The 18782-nt window shown below is 40.7% G+C and overlaps 1 protein-coding gene across 2 annotated transcripts in view; it reads left to right on the top strand.

Annotated features, from left to right (window-relative positions):
• Positions 1 to 18782, top strand: part of il17rd (interleukin 17 receptor D) — a 28255-nt gene extending 9473 nt beyond the window's left edge. For both annotated transcript variants that reach the window (XM_026932960.3, XM_053227163.1), the window contains exons 2-13: positions 4283 to 4340; positions 4850 to 4975; positions 8551 to 8669; positions 9352 to 9472; positions 9631 to 9675; positions 9822 to 9973; positions 12476 to 12541; positions 12640 to 12694; positions 13430 to 13540; positions 14074 to 14258; positions 14968 to 15922; positions 17818 to 18782. In XM_026932960.3, coding sequence (XP_026788761.3) covers positions 4283 to 4340; positions 4850 to 4975; positions 8551 to 8669; positions 9352 to 9472; positions 9631 to 9675; positions 9822 to 9973; positions 12476 to 12541; positions 12640 to 12694; positions 13430 to 13540; positions 14074 to 14258; positions 14968 to 15922; positions 17818 to 17936 — 2112 coding nt within the window. In that variant the 3' untranslated portion in view covers positions 17937 to 18782. The remainder of the gene's footprint in view (positions 1 to 4282; positions 4341 to 4849; positions 4976 to 8550; positions 8670 to 9351; positions 9473 to 9630; positions 9676 to 9821; positions 9974 to 12475; positions 12542 to 12639; positions 12695 to 13429; positions 13541 to 14073; positions 14259 to 14967; positions 15923 to 17817) is intronic.

Here is an 18782-nt window from a genome sequence, read left to right as displayed (position 1 = left end):
ACCAACCCACCAGTTCTGAAAGTAGGGATGCTTTATAAAGAGTGTGGGGGAGTAGGAAGGTGGAGTTAGGTTTGAACTTTACACATAAGTCCAACAAATGTTGCCTTCTAATTAAGCAAGCCCTTATTTTCCCCAGGGCTACAAGATTAGTAGTTTCCCCTGGTCCCCACATTTTTACTTCCACCCCCCCCCCCCCCCCCCCCCCCAACAAGACTAGCAGTAATTTTACCCTAATTAATCAGTGTCGCCAGAGTATCCCTGTGAGGCCTGTCTTTTATTCCGTAAATTTGAGATGATTGTGTATGTGTTTCTTTTCTGAAAAAGTGGTTGGAAATCTTTGAGGCACATATACCCCCTTTTTTCTTTTCAGAACAAGGTTGAAGAAGTCATGGGGGTGTGGAAGGGCTTGGGAGCTGGAGGATCAAACAAATACTTCCCTTTTTTGAAAAAAAAAAAAAAAATGCTCTGTGTTTGGAGTTGTCTCCATATGGCTTGCTGCTAATGGGGAATTTAAAGAGAACCATCTCCACTTGTAAAAGAGCTGGCTGTGTTGTTGTTAAATTAACTTCACGTGTGAGATTGGATGCCAAAAGAAGAGAGAGGGTTGGGGGGCCGTTTGGGGCTGGAAACAGGCCTTTGCAAGCCAGTCCCCTTTTGAGTGCAATGAGACAAGGACTCAAGTAAACTATCAATGTTTAGTAGATAGTTAAACTGTAGAATTGAGGTGGCTCTGAGGTAGGAAGTAGATCTGCATCTGTCTTTTGTAGCTAGAGCTTGAAAGGGTGTGTGACCAAGAAATAGGAAGAATGAAATAGAGACTAGATTGACGGGTGCTGTTCTCTGAAGCTTGTCTTCTCAAATGATATAATTACTGTTATTATTCAAACTTGGAGAGAGAACACCTGGTTGAAAGAAGCTTTGGTGCAGTCTACAGGAAGCACACATCTATCAGGCCTCACCTACTCCTGACTGCTGTTCAGACATGTCCATGTCTCATGAGTCTGCACAATGTGGGCACCGGGTACGGCCACGTAATCGTCCACCAGCCACTGAAAATACCCCAAACTGCTAATCTTACATCAGCGTTTCCTACTAAATTGTGTGTTGGTGATACTCCGGCCTTTAATTTGGCTCTTTGGATAACAAGCATGAGTTGTGTGGCTTTAGATGTACAGCACTGTCTGCTGATAATTCTGTGCTCTGCTAAAACTTTACAGGTCATATATTGGATGTTTTTCTTTCAGTGGTAATAGTTTGAATCAATGTCCCCAATATTACTCTTGAAGCACCATTGCTAATGTCAGTTGCATGTTCTCATGTTTTCATATGGCTTTTAATGAACCAGGTCATTAAGCAAAAGGCTGAGTATTTCCAAACACAGTTGCCTTTCTCTTGCAGTCTGTTAATAAGCCCCTATAAAGTGCTAGGACTCTTGTTTGACCGGTGAGTGACCTCTTTTTTTACCTCACGGCCAGCATTTCTACTCGTTTGCCACATGGGATGCTGTGAGTTTATAGACCTGAGTTACAGCCGTGACCCCCCTCATTCCCTCCTTCCTTCTTCCTCCAACTCCAAACTGTCCATTTGAAGTTTTAGGATGCCAAATGACTTCTGGAGCTATTAGGAGTGCCGAGGGCGAGGACATCAGAGGGGCTGTCGAAGGTCTTCAGGCCGGGTCTCTCCTCTCACCAGGACCAGCTCTGTCTGCAGGAACAAAGGGAAGGAAAATTAGGGTGGGGGTTTCTTGTTGTGGAAGGGGGAATCGTTGAAAGGGCATTGGGGAAGTGTGACAGGCTTGTTAGGAGGTGTTTTGCCACCCCTTCCTGCCGAGGTGTGAGGCTGTGGTAACAGCCTTGGGCCCTCTGATTGGCTGCAGGTGTGCTTAGGCGTCCGTGGCAGCTGTCTGTCCGACATGACCCACAGGACCCCGCTGCGTTCATGGTGTGGAATAAACCCCAGTACCATTATAGCACCCCAAGGGCGCACTCTTTCCCTTCGTTTTGGATGCTAAATGAGGAATTAGAGCGCTGTTCCCATCTTCACCATGGCTGTAAATGTTTTCATGACCTGGAGGTGCAAGCAGCTTTGGCCAATTAGTCCTTATTCTCTGGGACAGTTGCCACTATGAGCATGACTTTTTAATCCAGGGTGGTGGACAGAAATGAGCATCGACCATGTTAAACTACGGCAAGAGTGTTTTTGGCGTCAGTCATGGTGGTCTCAGTAATAACATTGTTATCTGAGTGCTTGAGCTTAGCTGCCATCTGGTCAGGATCTAAGCCTGGGGAAAGGAATGAATCTGGGTGTGTAGTTCATCACGTTATCTTTCGGAAGTAGGCAAATGCACCGTTAAGTAATAGTTACTGAAACATCCTCTAGGCCTTCAAGCGCAATTCAAATGCACGTTGTTTTAATTTGCTGTCCTGATGCCAATGCTAATGTCGTAACTAACATGTGGAGCAGATGAGGGCCTCGCAATATGGTGTTGATTTTTATTGCAGTGTTTGTATTTGCAATGCTGATCTTGCAGAAATGTGTAAACAAACCAAGCACAAGATAAGTTTTCAGTGGAGGCTTTGATAAACCTTAGCATTGGTGTGAAAAAAAAAAAAAAAAAAAAAAAACATTATTTTTAACCAATCTTTAACTGTGTTGCATCGCAGGCTCGCTCATTTGTTTAATATATTGTGATTGCAGTGTAGCATGCAGTATAGCATGCATCCCTAAATGAGATAGGGCTTTTACATTTGCAAGTAAATAAGTAGCTTCAAATTTTCATGACTTGATGATGCAAAATCTGCATGCCTGAATAATTTTCATTCCTAGAGGTAAGGATGTAAAACCAGGTATCAGTATTAGACTATGTTCTGAAATGCTGGATTCATATCGAATCAGTTTTGACAACATTTCCAGACAAAACAGATGCACAGATGTACTTTATGCCATGAGGGCGTATTATGTTGACTAGCAACTCATCTTGTGCATGAGCACGGGGCACAACTTGCACTAAAGCTTGCAGAAAGCCAGCTTGGTTGCTCTGATGACATCGGTATTGGATCAGTATCAGGTATCAGCCAATATTTAGAGCACTGTTAATGTGTCAGAAGAAGTGTAATTGATGCATCCCTAACAGGAAAGATCTGAGCTCTGTATTTGCTTCTAGAGTTACTGAGATTTAAAGGTGTAGAATAATTTCTTAATGTGACCAAACCATTGCCTAAAAACTTCCTCACAACCTTGTAGATGCTGTGGGTCCGCTGAGCAATCAAAACGTTCAGTTTTGCGGTCTAAACAGGTTTGTGGTGCTTTGGGTGAATTTCTGTTCTGGCCTTGTGATGAACTTGCAGTGAGAAAGTGCACATTTGAAACATTTGGCCCCAGGACTTGTGTTGAGAAATAAATGACTGTAATTAAGTAGAAACTTGCATGGTATAGGTTTTAGATTTGCTTCTTTCTGTGTATATGTAGTAGTGGAATGATATGACTTCATGCTAATCTTTATGCCAAACTCAGGTTTTTACATCCAATTGAACAGATCAGTTTTCCAAGTTTTGTCAGACGACTGCTCTCTTGAGGAGGATAAGTATATTCCTTCCTGTCACGTAGAACAACTTCCTCTAATCAGGCAGCAAGATAAAGAAGATAAGATCTTTAAAATGAGACCACACTAAAATTCAGCGACGTACACCGCTTGAGTGTCTTATTTTATCCAAGAAGCCTCAGTCATTGTTGCCCTTCGTGTCTGCGAAGCCATGTTTATTTTCTTTTCCTTTAACCATCAGTCTTGATCTGACACGCAGCCTATAGCTTCCTCTTGTCTCGTTTTAGCTCCTGTCACGCAAGCTCCTTTGTTTTGACTTGAATGATAATGCTCCTCAAACCACTGTTCTCCAGCCAGTCATAACTGCCTTAGTCATGAAACCTAAAGTTAAAGCACACTTATCAGCACCTGATTCTGCCTCAGTAGCAGAGTGAGGACAGAAGACGGGTGCGTGAGAGCGTGTGTGTCTTGTGCAGCTCTTCTCACAACTTAAGGCTTGTTTTTCCAGAGTTGGCACCGAGTGCATTCAACAAGGGTTTGTGCGAGCCAGAAGCCTCGTAATTGTAGGATACTTTAGTGTTGCTGTCACCACTTAAAGTGTTGGTGGTTTTTGTCGAGTCTCGAAGGAATGTGCTCCATGCCCTCACTGTAGTTTACATGTCACATAGTTTGGAGTGAAAGTAAACTATTTCTTAATGTCATACCTGCTTAACCGTGCCCTTTCTCTCTTTCTTTCCGCAGGGAATTCAGTCCAGTTCAGACGAAAGTGGACGCAAGCTCGTCACCTATCGAAATGACAGTAAGGCAACATTGATTAAATTTAGAGATGATTTGATGATTAAAAAAAAAAAATCTAATCAATTTCCTGTGCTCTGCTTGAGGTATACATCCGATCCCTTCCCCCAGCTCTAGCTTGCTTCCCGGACTACCAAACGTGCCAAAAAGTCACATTTCTTGCCTGTAGCTAATCCCGTTTCTCACTCAGCCCCCATTGTCCGCGGCTGTGGACAGGAACGGTCACAGCCTAAAAGCCGACCCTCATTAACATCACAATAGCAGCAACTCAGACAGGGAGCCACGGGGTGTGTGCGACACAAACGACTGCTCCTCTCTCTTCCTCTACCTGCTGATCTTCAGCTCTGATAGCGCAGTCCTAACAAAATAGGGGTTCGAGAAAGGAAAAGGTTTGGAGGGAGGAGGGGGGTCGGCTTGCATGGCTGCATCCTTGAGCTTGCCAAAGAATCTCACCAATGCTCTTTCAATAAAAAAAAAAGCCCAATTTTCTTGTCTTTTTGTTTTTCTCTCCAGACTGCTCTCTGAACTGGAACCCGTGGGGGAAACATGCCATCCATGAAGTGAACAATATCAGCTTCACTCATCTGTCCTGTGATAACCAGGCAGCCGTGGTAGTCCACTGGATGCCAAGTCCCCTCGGTAAGCCCCCTTTTTCAGTATTTTGACATACGCACAAATAAATATTATATAATGATAACTATTATTATCATCTTTTATCTGTGCAATGTGTATAAACATTACTGGATAAGGATGAACTGTCTCAGAAAAGGACACCACTGTGTGCTGCTTGCAATTATAAATGCTTCCAAATAAATATTTTATGGGACATCCATGATCTTCCGTGCATTTATGGCCAGGTTGCTTTGCTTCTGTGTATATTTTGTAAAGGTATTTGATGCAAAACAAACAAACAAACAAAAAAAAAAAACAGTGATTGTTTTCATGACCATTTATTGCTGTCACTTGCAAGTACTTGATTCTCTAGTGTATACACTCACCATCCACTTTATTAGGAACACCTGCACCTTCATTCAGTTATCTAATCAGCCAATCATGTGGCAGCAACACAATGCAAAAAATCATGCAGATACAGGTCAAGAGCTTCAGTTAATGTTGACATCAGACATCAGAATGAAGAAAAAGTGTGATCTCTCTGACTTTGTGGCACAAGGGCTGGTTTGAGTGTTTCAGAAACTGCTGATCTCCTGGGAATTTCGCCCACAACAGTCTCTACAGTTTACACAGAAAGGTATGAAAAACAAAAAACACTGAGTGGGTGACAGTACTGTGGGTGGAAACATCTTGTTGATAAGAGAGGTCAGGGGAAAATTGGCAGATTGGTTTGAGCTGCCAGGAGGGATGCAGTAACTGAAATAGTCACTCTTTTCAACCGTATTGAGCAGAAAATCGGTTAAAGTCACAGAGATCACACTTTTTCTTCATTCTGACGTTTGATGTGTGTATTAACCAAAGCTTTTGACCTGTATCTGCATATTTTTATGCATTGCACTGCTGGTATAAGATTGGCTGATTGGATAACTGCATAAATGAGCAGGTGTACAGGTGTTCCTATTAAAGTGGATGGTGAGTGTACATCATGTACAGTTAAGTGTATAAGTTCGTGTACTTTTTGACCTGTAACAAACTTCATTATCATGTTTAGTATAATGGTCAAACTGGGTATGTCAGTATATGAATAGTGGTAAAAAATTAATTTTGAATTGCTTTTGGTTCTTTTACCTTATTTTCCTTTGTCATGAATTGTTTTCTTTTTTTGAGTTAGACCCACTTTTTATTCCTTTCTTTGTACATAATTTTTCCCCCCCAGAAAGCATCAGGGTGTAAACTTTTTTTTTAGAATATGTAAAAACATACGGTAAACAAACATTACTGTATTTAGAAAGAAATCTAATAACTGGCACAGGTAGACGTTCATGTAGAGGTTTAGTCCATTAGCACATTACCAAAGTGCTTGTAAACGTCAGGTAGATTTTGGCAATAATCTATTTTCTTGGGAGATTATTTTATGGATGTAAATTGTACTTATTGTCTAGAAATGAGAATATGTAAGAGTTGCACATTGCAAGTGTGTATAAGAAGCAGAAAGCTAGGATTTTTACATTTGATCAGTTTTAGTTATATTCATACTGGTATAGAGCTAAAACACTAAAAGCTGGATCATGCAGGTCATATATGCAAATTGGTTACTATGGCTTACACTAGAATTCTGTACCTGTGCAACAGACGTTACATCAGCCTGTTTTAAAGGAGAGTGGTGGTTAAAGTCCCCACAAGTACTTTGAGGTTCTGAACAAACTGGATGATAGTGTGACCCACTCAGATTCCTAAACCCATAACAAAGCAAATGCATTTTAAAGCGTGTGTCCGACGTGCCTGACTGCGCACAAGGGTCATTTCTCTCGCCTATCTCTCTCTGACTGACTGGCAGCGATGGAGAAATAAGAGACTGGACAGGAGAGCCACTCTGAAAGTGAGGCCTTGTCTTCAAAGAGAGTGCTAGGCCTGTCCTGATCAAAGGCGCAGGTTTTCCTCCCCCCGCCAAGCTTTTTTCTTCAGGCCTGACAGTCACACAAATCTGGCCAAGCAGGAGAAGAGATCTGCACATAGGAGCCCTGTGATTTTTTTTTTTTTTTGTAGGAATGTGTGTGTGTTTTTGGAGGATGAGGGGAGGGAGCACTGGGGTGTCCCTGGCTTCCGTCTGTCGAGGCACTATTGAACTTGGTAATGTGAGACCTTTCCCTGAGCAGCAGCACAATGTGCCCTGTTGTTTGCTTCAGGTTAATCCTTTGGACTGGATAAGGCGTTGATATGGCGCAGGTATATGTTTAAGAAACATAAAGATAAAAGGTAGTTTTTTCATAAAAAAGAGAGAGAGAGAGAGAGAGAAACCCCTGATTCTGTTTTTCCCCTAAGCCATGTACAACTCTGATGAAGCTCCTAGCAAAGAATAAAAAAAACTCAGCAAGAGAGTAAAAGTCCCAACCAGTTGGACTACCTTTTTTTTTTTTTTTTTCTTTCCTTTTCTCTTTCACCTCCGGTGGCTTTTTGAGGCAAAGCGATGGAGGTATCTGTGAGCCGGTGGAGGTGTGGAGTTACACGCCGCCTTGAAGAGCAGGCTCTTTCAGCTCCGCTCCCTGCCGAGGTAATCGGAACCACATGGAATGTGTGCAGGCTGCCCCTCATCCCACACCCCACATGCCCCCCTCCAACCCTCTCTCTTCTTTTCCCCCTGCAACTGATAAGGCAGAAATGTAATTAAAAGGGAGGAAGGCTGGCACACGTTGAAGGGCATGAGAATGCTCCCTTGGCACGCACACTTGTCCTCTGCGTGTTAAAGGCCTCCTCTCCCTCTCCAGGGGTGCCAATAAATGGAGAAAAGGAGGGAGGCGTATAAAAGGACTTGCAGATTTTGTGCTCTGACCCCTTTCTTTTTTTTTTTCAGGGTTTAGCCAGGGCTAAAGTTTAGATTAGCGGGAAGACGTGTCACGTCTAATTACGGGCCGATAGTCGTCATTTAGACTCGTGATTACAATTCATACTTGAATTGAAAGATTGTCTGATACAGATTCCCTGCTCGACTTGCAATCAGTGACATGATCTGAAGGATCACACAAACACTATTTTGTAATGGTAACAGTATTGTTTACCTTTCAATTTCAGTTCTTTCTGTTATAGCCTTTATTGTTACACAAAACGCTGAATTCTTTGTGCTATTTGCACATTGTTTTCCATTTTCCCCCACAATCACAATTATTTTTCTGAGAGAAAACATACACCAGAACTTTTTTCCTCTGTCATAGGGTAACTAATAATGAATAATTCTATGGCATGTACCTTTACTGGTGAACATTGGGTATAAATTATTATTCTTTTCAGACAAGCTAGTCTTAGCATTTCCCCTTTGGCAACTATGACACTAATTAGTGTCTTTTCATTGTGATGAATAACCAAAGTGTACAACCTAAAGGCCATGCAGAAACACATTCTGCCCTGAAATCTGTTGTTACTTGAAATTATTTTTGCAACTCAGAACAAAAGAAAGCAAGCAATCCAAGCCACCATCTCTATTTCAATAAATATAATTCACAGTCCACTGCATGTAACGAGTCATAGTGAATGGTTTCTAAAAGGCAGTATGAAATTCCTGGTATTTTAGGATCATTGTTATGACCACTGTGTGTTTATCCATACAGGTATTGAACATGTAAAGGGGTTTCGTGTTTATCTGGAGGACAAGAATCCGGAGGGGAAGCAGTGCCAACACATGATCCTGAAGGACCCTCGACAACTCAATTTCTCCTTCAAGAATGTTGTAAGTAAAAATTAGAGGTTAGTGGTAGCAGTGTCTGTAGTAATTGATATAATTAAATTCTTCCCTTTGACCTTAATGCACTTGTGTACCTCGTGTGTTATGTAAGGGACAAAACATGACAGGTCAGGCTGTTATAGGAAAATAATCAACGATGGTGCGATGTGATGTGAAGCCACCCTGAAGTTTATTTTCCAATAACATCACAGCCTGAAGTTTTTTATTCCTCTTATACCACAGCTATTTTCCAACATTTCCTAAAACCTTTTTCAGTGGCATGAAACTTACTGTTCTAAAGCGCTGGCACTGGAGAATATTCATTCTATAAATATTAAATAAACATTTAATCTCCTTACAAAAAGCTTCACTATATCAACTACCATATACTATTCTTTGGTAACACAAAAATAACTCATTTTTAACTCTTTTTTATTATTAAGGTTAGATTATGTTGAACATTCGCCTGGTTTGCCTGTTAGAGAAAATGAATCAACACCTTCTGACCAATCAGAATCAAGAATTCAGCAGCTCTGTGGTATAAAGAATAATACATAACCCAATGCATCACATATTGAAAGTTAGTTTTACGGCAGAATTTTCTCTTTCAATGAAAATGGTTGGAATGGATATTTATGGTTAGTAAACTAGTCGGCTATAATGAATGTCTGTTTTACTTATTCGACAGAAGCTGAGCTCGCAGCCTTTCGTTGGTTTGGCCTTCGAAATGGACTACATGGTCAGGATAGTGCCATTTCCCACTTTCATGAACGACAGCTTCTTCCCTCCTTCCTTCCTGCACACTAACAGTGAGTTAAGCTCTTTTTTTTTTTTCAGCACACAGCCTTCACTCATAATACTCCATATATCACGGTTCTTCAAACCTATAAACCTTGCTCTTGTTAGATCTCTGACAGTAAAGAATTTTAGGAAGGAGTCATGAATTATTTTTGCTTTGTTTTCACAGGTTGCGAAGTGCTTCTTGGCCCAGACAACCTCGTCTGCAAACCATGTGAGTAACTCGGGCTTGAGAACTGTCATTCATCCGCTCAGAAGTACATCAAGCACCGTGACCTGTGCAGAATCTCAAATTGATTGTCTTTGGGTCTTATGAAATAATGTTAAGAATTCTTATTTTTTCCTTCTCTGTTTTGATAGTCTGGAAGCCCAAGATGCTCAACGTCTCCCAGCTCGGCTCCAATCTGCATGTGGTTTTCGATCACGCTCCTCCCACCTTTGGCTTCAACACCTACTTCCTGTATTACAAGCTTCGACAGGAGAGCCACTTCAAACTCAAACGCTGCAAACCGGTTAGCACGCTTCACCTCGGATTAAGCAAGACGAAAGATTGTGTCATTTGCGTTTATTGTGGGCTGAGTGGATTTCCGCTGCATTCTTAATGTTCAGATTGTGCTGGGCGGTGTCATAACAAAACACACACACACAAAAAAAACACGCCACAATGACAGATCACATGTAGTGAATGTTAGTGTCACCAGCTACCAACAACATAACAATCCTGCTAGATCATCCTAATTGCGAAGAATGAGTTTATTAACTAGTGCTCTAATTCATGAACCTAGATTGGATCAGGAAGTTTATTCCATACAAAACAGCTGGCGTGGGTGTGCACTACAGGACTGGCCAGATTTTTTCCCCAGGTTTGCAAATTTTTAGAAACAAAAATGACTTTCCATGACTGATTATCAGCACAGATGGTCTAGTGGTGTCAGGGAGTTGATCTTATCTGCAGTATTTGCAATATTTAATGGATTTAGAAAGATTAAGCTTCTCAACTGGCCATATAAAAGCACAATCCAACCTCTTCTTTTTTTTTTTTCTTTTTTTTTTGTTGCACTGTCATGCATTTTTTTTCCCCACCAACACTCTTCCTTTAAGTAGCTAAAATCCTGACCTTTCAGTGAAACCTTGAGAGCAATTTGCTTTTTTTTCAGAGAATGTAGAGAGTTCTCATTGAAATCAGGATTCTTTTTGGTACCATTCATATTTCAAGAACCTTAGCAAAAAGTTTCCCAGGTTCATTTTCCCCAGAATTCCACCCCTGAGAGTGTGAAGAACAACTAAAGGAACAGTGTTGCTGCTGTTGCTGTTATTGCTGTTGCTGATGACATTTTCAGATTACATGTAGCACTTATGCTTGCGTTTAGAAAAGGTCTTCATAAGGATTTTAGATGATTAATGGTTCTGCTTGTAATCTGAAAGGGAACCCCTGGGTTGTGCAGTTTTCCACTGAACCTTTAAAATCAAAGATCCGTATGGGGTGCTAGAAGAAACCGAATTTTCTAACACATGATTCATCTTTACAGAAGAATAGGAATTTGGGAGAAATTGATGTTACATGATTGATGTTTGATTTTCAGTTCTTCTGTAATTTTAAAAGTACATTTTTAGAAAATAAATAAATAAATAAATCTAGGACCTTCACATTTGCCTCTGGAGGAATCCTATAACAAATGGTTTCCCTCAAAACAAGATTTCATGTTAGAAAATCTTTTTAGTAAAGTCTCTTTAGAAAAGTAAAATCTTTAACATTCTAATGAACTCTTTCTGAACCTTTTTTTTCAGAAATGTTGAGATAATGTACGCTTAAGTTAGCTAACAGCAATTAGTGACGTTTAGCCTCAAATCTTTCTCCTCAGTTTAAGTGTGTTATTTGCGCGGTGCTCTATTTTTGAGATGGCTATTCAAAAATAACTCATAATATTGAATTTTTCTGAGGTTTGGAAACATGTTTAGGCTCACCCAGTTATCTTTAAGTAGATCACCAAACACAAAGCTGTGCATGCTTAACATTGGCATAATGAAGAGCCAGGTTGAGAAGTTGTAACATTTGCATTGCACACGCATGCACTTACCTCCCCTGGAGGAGGAGGAGGAGGAGGAGACGACAACAGGCAAGCTTAAGTAGGAGTGAGATGTTCTGGGTTAATGCATTCAGCAGCGTGTAATGTTCTTCACAGATGCAGGGATAATATATAGACGTGTCGGGCAAGTTGGCTAACAGGCCTGTACCTCAGTGGAGCATTCCGACTCCTCCTGCCCCGGGGGGAGATGTGCACTCTTAGCAGAACTAAAAAAAAAAAAAAACTTGAGTGCTTTCCCAGCCCCACTATGTTACTGAGAGAGTGTGATGGGAACTGGAAATGAACTTTTCTTCAACTTTTAGATGACATTTTTTGGCCAGGTTTACTCCCTCGTTGTATATTTTTTAAGAGGGATTTAGGGACCCCTGCAAATCTTTAGCTGCAGTTTTGTTTTTCTGGGGGAAAGCTGTGCCTTTTCACCCAAATTGCAGGCTTGTGTGACTAGATTGTGTGACTAGATTTTACATTCTAGCCATTTTGTTTTGAGTCATATGTTGTTTTGTTTGTGAGGATACTCCAGTCTCTGTTCCCAGTCTTTGAGCACAGCCTCATACCGTCACACTTTGTCCCTTTTGGAATAATGTAAAAAGCACACTCGATTTCACTTTCGGAAGTCTAGACTGCTATAACTCATGTCTGCTTTAACATACCGTGCATTGTAACGCCAATAATAGGTTGAAATATGAGGTGGACCTGGACACTGTGGGGGGATTCCAGTGTATTGCTCTTAATCCTTTAAACGGTCTGAGTGGATTCATTTGATCCTCTGTGCTAATTCTTGAATAAACATCTTCAATTATCTTGCACAATCTCTCTCAAATAGATAGATAGGTTATATATATATATATATATATATATATATATATATATATATATATCTTATAATTTACCTGATTAAAACTGAAGTGGTGTTTCATTATATCATAGGAGCCGAATGGCCCTAAAACAACATGCATTCTGCAAGATGTTACTCCAGGAACATATGCAATAGAGGTAAGTTTTATTCATGTGTTACAGCAGAATGAGTTCTGAACCTGAAATTGCGATAGATATACACTTACCCAGTGTTGTCTTTTTTATTTGCTCTATAGCTCCGTGATGACAGTAACAACACCAGGAGACAGACTCAGTATCATGTGAGCCAAGGTAAGGGATGGCACCTTGTTGCCAAATTACCCAAGGGTCTTTTTCCACTGTGTAAAGTACTCGAACTTTTGGTACCACCAGTACTTTTTCCACCAGCCCAATACCAATAGCTCCAGTTGGATGGGTTTCAGTACATGCTCAAAACTGGTGCCTAAAGGAACTAATGGTATTTATGGGTGGGGCTAGCGATGCTGTGCGTTGCTGATTGGTTATGTATACCCCACACGCATAGTCAATAAGAATACTTTTAAGCCTTTGTCCCCTTTGGAGAGGAGTTAGTAGGGAAGTTGGTATTTTTTTCCTTAGCATTTTGTTATTAAATTCAGCACAGGTTTAGTGCTTAAGTTCTTACACCAGCACATACGATGATTATGGGTACACCAGCACATACAATGATTTTACATCCCATGATTATATGGTGTGTGACTTCATGTATCTGTTGGTTACAGTGTTTTTGTCATTTTTATTAACAATGGGCTGAAACGAAATTTACATTTCAGCACTAAGGCTGTAAGGCTTATAAGCTGGTGAACCAAACATGAACATGAAATTAATGTTTCATGAACATGATAAATAATGTCATCATCGTGATATGGTGTTGTTAGAGCCACTTCTTGATTTTGAATGTATGGTGGAAAAAAACCATGTTTCTTAAAAAACACAAAAATAAATAAAATGGATTGTATAACTCAAGATTTGCCTCATTGCCTCATTCTTTGTTTGCTTCCTTTTCAGTGCATTCTCCGTGGGCTGGACCCATCCGTGCCATGGCCATCACCGTGCCTCTGGTTATTATGTCTGCCTTCGCCACTCTCTTTACCGTCATGTGCCGCAAGAAACAGCAAGGTGCGTGTTTCCCCCTCTCTCTTCTCCTCCCTCATTAGTCAGGATCGTATTACCTACAGAACTCACTTTTGTCCAGTGACTGCAATCTGAGCTTTCTAATCTCTCAGCACAGATGAGGATTAATGGCTTGAGAAATCTAAGCATTTGTACTCGCACCATTCTACTGTTGCTCTGCTCATGACGGACAAAAAGAAACTCCTTGTAAGGCTGTTTGCGTGCAAGGAATCTTGAAGTGGAAAGTAATGACATGAAATAATTAACGCCCTCTGTGCTGTTATGGTTAAGATCATGGCTGCCTAGTGGTTATGTTTCAGTGATGTAGGCCTGACCATGCAGTCCCCTCAGAGATAAATATATATTACTGTGCATGCAGCGTTTATGTTAGGCTTTGTTTTCATAGTCAGCCCAAGTGAAATTTCATCATATGGTAACAATAAACGTACTGGAATCTACTGACATGGTCCACCCCCTCCCACTAACTCCAAATCTTCCCCGAGCCCAGTTGAACTCTTTCATCTCGAATCTCTTTCCAGAGAACATCTACTCCCACCTGGATGAAGAGAGCTCCGAGTCGTCCTCTCACACCACAGCCTTGAGCACAGAGAGACCGTGGCCTCGGCCCAAAGTCTTCATCTGCTACTCCACTAAAGACTGCCCCAAACATCTTGCTGTCATTCAGAGCTTTGCCTTCTTCCTGCAGGATTTCTGTGGCTGTGCGGTGAGCTCCGTTCTGCTCTTTGTTCACTACGAATTAATTAACGGTTACCAAGGAGCACAGGTGGGGGGTCACCCACTCGTGCTGGAAATTTTGCGCCCCGGGCTTGGTTATGAACTTTAGGCACTGAGGAGTTCAAGGGGATATAGAAATGTGTACAGACTGCCCCCTGCTGAATAATAATTGAAGAGAGACTAAAAACTGAATTGTGCTTTTCATTGGATGGCTTTTTGTCTGTTTTGCTTATGATTTAAATAACACTGACATGAGTTTTAAGGGTTTTTAATGGCAGTTTGAAAAAGCCTTAACATACTGAACATATTGTGCACTATGTAGGGTGTATAATCATAGGACACAGATGTCATATGTAATTGGTAGTAAGCAGTAAGGGCCATTTTGTCATTTGACCTACCTGTAGGCTTGAGGGGGCAAAAAAATCTATGCCAAGATTAAAGATCCAGTGATGGCATAAAAAATTTAATCAGCAATAGTGAAAATCAGCAATAATGATAGCTAAATAGCTAAATCAGCAATAGTGAAAAATTAATCTGAAATTAATTAAACTAATTAAATTCTATGAACTTGACATTTCTGGTTTAAATACAAAATTGTAAAATAATTGCAATTTTGTAGTAAATTTAACAGCGTTAGTCCAGCTAATCCAATCCCTAATGAGTGTATTCTGTTGTATTCTGTTTTTGTCTGTATCTAGGTGGCTCTGGATCTTTGGGAGCATCTGGAAATCTGTAAGGAAGGTCAGATGTCATGGTTGAGCCGGCACATCGATGAGGCTCACTTCCTCATCACCATCTGCTCCAAAGGCTTTAAATACTTTGTAGAGAAAAGGCATCGCAAAGGCAAGGCCACATCCAAGGAGAAAAACAAAGAGGTGGCTATACCAGACCTGAGCAGCAACGACCTCTTTGTTGTAGCTGCTGCCATGATCAGTGAGAAGCTGCGCGAGACACAGCAGGGCTCAGGTGACCTCTCGCGCTTCATGGCCGTCTACTTTGACTACTCACGTGAGAGTGATGTGCCCGCCTCGCTGGCTCTGGCGCCCCACTTCAAGCTGATGGACCAGCTGCCAGAGCTGTTGGCACGGCTGCACTCGCGTCAGCTTGGCATACCCGCCGTCAGCAAGCGCAACTATTTCCGCAGCAAGGCGGGCCGCTCGCTTTACGTAGCCATCTGTAACATGCATCAGCACATCGCCCATGAACCCGACTGGTTTGAGCGACAGCTCATGCCTCCTGTTTCTGCTCCTGTCCCTCACAAGCGCGAGAAGCCTGACTCAGGGCTCGCGCTCAATGAGGTGGTGCTGAAGCGGCCTTCCGAGAGTGAGCGCCCCATCATGAACATTCTCATCCCACCCACGATGCCAAATCCAGGCACTTTCTTGCTCTCTGGCATAGCCTCGAGTTCAGCGCAGGAGGAAATTGGGGAAAGTTCATCACAGTCATCATCAGTTCAGGAGGCAAGTGCATTACTGAGGCCTTTGTGCCACACAGATGGCTCAGCGAGCCCTCCAGAAATGCCCAGAGACTCTGGAATCTACGATTCATCAGTGCCATCTTCAGAGCTGTCAATCCCACTGATGGACGGACTTTCACCAGACCTGGCAGACTCGTCCTCCTTGACGGAAAGTGTGTCTTCTTCCTCTGGACTAGGTAAAAAAAAAAAAAAAAAAAAAAGCATTCGTTTCAGATGAATGAACAGTTCAGATTGAAAACAGACAAATGTTATTTAAGGCAATCTGCTTTGGCCATTGTAGTACTCAATGTGCATATTTTCTTTGCACATCTCCATGCAGTGAATGTGATTTCTTCACATAGGACATGTTCCTGGATCAGTCAAGATCTGTTTAAAATTACCAGAACATCTCTGGAAACATTCTCTCTAGATACACCAGGAAAGCTACCAAATGTGAAGCTCTGCATTTCAGATCATGAAATTATCCATTTCAGGTTGCTGAATATGAATTTTAGTCATATTTACTCGTGGCCACCCATTTAAGCTCATGCAAGCATTCTTAGTAGTTTGTATGCATAAGTAACTAAGTTTAGTTGAGCTCATTAATAAAGTGTGGTGTAGTACCAGGTTTTAATACGTAAAAAAAAAACCTTAAACATTTATTTTTTTAATAACTTAAATAATAATAATAATAATAATTAACTTTTTAATACATTAAAAGTATTAAAGTTGCTTTGAATCATGACAGTTCCACAGTAGTCCGTGGTCGGGAGCCAAGGGAGCAAGATTGGCTGTGCTATGACCTATATGTTATACATTATATGTTGTATTAAGGAAAAGCCGGCTGGTATGATGGAATGGACGAGTGACCAAATTGGGCAGGAAATTGGGAAAAAATTAATGCTGCACATAATATATCATTTATAGTGCTGTCCTTAACTAAACTACTAAGTTGACTGTGGCTAAATATGGTCACTGTTTTGATATTACTTTCTAACAAATAAACAATTTTATGAACTGAAATGCAGCGCTACATAGGTATCTTACATTATCTACTAGATGTACACTGATTATACACACAGCAGTGACTGGTTAAAAGAAACATTGTTGATCAAGGAACATGTCCCACCTGAAGAAATCGCATTTAAGGCTTCTTAAGGCTTCTCCTCACACATGGACGGAAGTACAGTCTCGTCAGTAGGGGGTAAAGTGTCTTGCTTAATGGCCCAGTCGTGTTAGGAGTTACACTGGTACTCCTCTAGGCTCACTCCGTTCAACTTCAGGTCACAGATAGAAATCCTTGGAGCGTTAAGCTAGCAATGTCAATTTTTATCCTACAATGTTTCTTCCTTGCCACCGTCGCCCTGCTTGCTCATCAGAGACGGCACACACACACACACTTCACTTTACTTTTGTTTGTGTAAAGCTGCTTTGAGACAATGACCTTTGTAAAAAAGCGCTATACAAATAAAAATGAATTGAATTGAATTGAATTTTATCCTCCCAAACTGGTTTAGGGCCTGACAGAGTGAGTTGAATTGTATCAATTTTTTTTTTATTTTTTTTTTGGAGCAAGTCTAAAAGAGAATGCTGGTCAGTTACTCAGATCTTAATGGATCCCATCAGTAGCCAGTAAAAACACTAAATACAGGAAGTAGACAAAGAACAACATGGTGCAGTGACAGGAACATTCGTGTCTGTACAATGAGAAGTGGAAAAAGTCCCACAGCTGAGTTCATAAGGAAAATACAGCAATAGCACCTACATGTTTTTTATTATTGTTGTGTTCTAGTAATGGTAAATGTTTTAGTTGTTATTTAGTTGTTTTTAGTTGTTGTTTAGTTGTTTTAGTTTAGTTGTTATGTTTGATTAAGTTACAAGATGCATATTGATAGTAATCTTTATTTGTTTGTGCTGTTCAGTTTTTAAATTCGGCATAACAGTCTAGACAAATGAGTTGGAAAGTGAGTAACGTACAGTCGTATCATGATTTGTAATCATTTAAAAAGATTAGTGTATCGTAGGCTGTATATACATTAACTGACCAAAAGTAGAAGCTCTAGTTCACTTGTCTTTGTCTTTGTGTTTTCAGGTGATGAGGAACCGCCTGCTGTTAGCTCACTACATTGCACCACACCCACCATCTGCAAGGCAGAGCTTCATCACATTGTGGCGCCAAGTGAAGGACTTGTAGCACCAGCCTCCCCCTAGTGGCCTTTTTCTGGATGCGCATCGCCACTTTACTGCCTTCTTTATCACATGACTCAAGTTGCCAACAAGCCTTATTTCTTGCGAGTCCCCCTTAGACATGATGAAGCCTTTGGTTTCCTTTGTGGAGATATCTGGAGACGTAGATGAATTTGTCCTGGACAAATGTACAGTACTCTGAGAAGGGGACCGCTGTCTAACCAAAGCAGCTGTGAACTCTCGAGTCCAGCCTTTTTTGTTAGTTGTAGCACAAAGCATTACAGTAGTTAGTCCATAAAACTGGGTTTTATCAGAACAATCAAATAACCAACTGCTCTTTACCACATCATCAGATGGAGTTTACAGCACCAGGAGCATGTGGGGACAACCGTATTATTATGAGTGTGGAACTTGGCAAACTTAAACAAAAAAAGCTATTTCAGTTTTATTTATTGATTGATATTAACTTTTATCATCATTGGTTCGTAGATGACCCACAGATGTTTTAATTACTTTTGGTCAGTTTTGTATTGGTCTTCCTCCGTTTTTTTTTTTTTTTTTTTTTTTTTTTTGTAAAACAGTTTTACTAAGAACTAATTACATACATGATATATTGCTTTCATCTGCCATTTGAATTTCAGAGCAAAAGACATGCATTAATCAGCCTTAATTAATGAATTAATTGCTGACAAAGGGAACAGGAAATAATTGACAAGTATCAGAACTGTCGATTTGCAGAAATTTTTATTTTTTTGTACAGTTCTTCTTAGAGTAATAGAAGTGATTTCTACATTATATATGAACTTTGTACTGTTTTATAGTACTTTAATGTAGGAAATGTGTTAATAAAACTAAATTTTTTATGATAAA

Source organism: Pangasianodon hypophthalmus, chromosome 20 (genome assembly GCF_027358585.1).
Source record: "Pangasianodon hypophthalmus isolate fPanHyp1 chromosome 20, fPanHyp1.pri, whole genome shotgun sequence".
Taxonomy (NCBI): domain Eukaryota; kingdom Metazoa; phylum Chordata; class Actinopteri; order Siluriformes; family Pangasiidae; genus Pangasianodon; species Pangasianodon hypophthalmus.
This window is presented reverse-complemented; position numbering and strand designations above follow the sequence as displayed.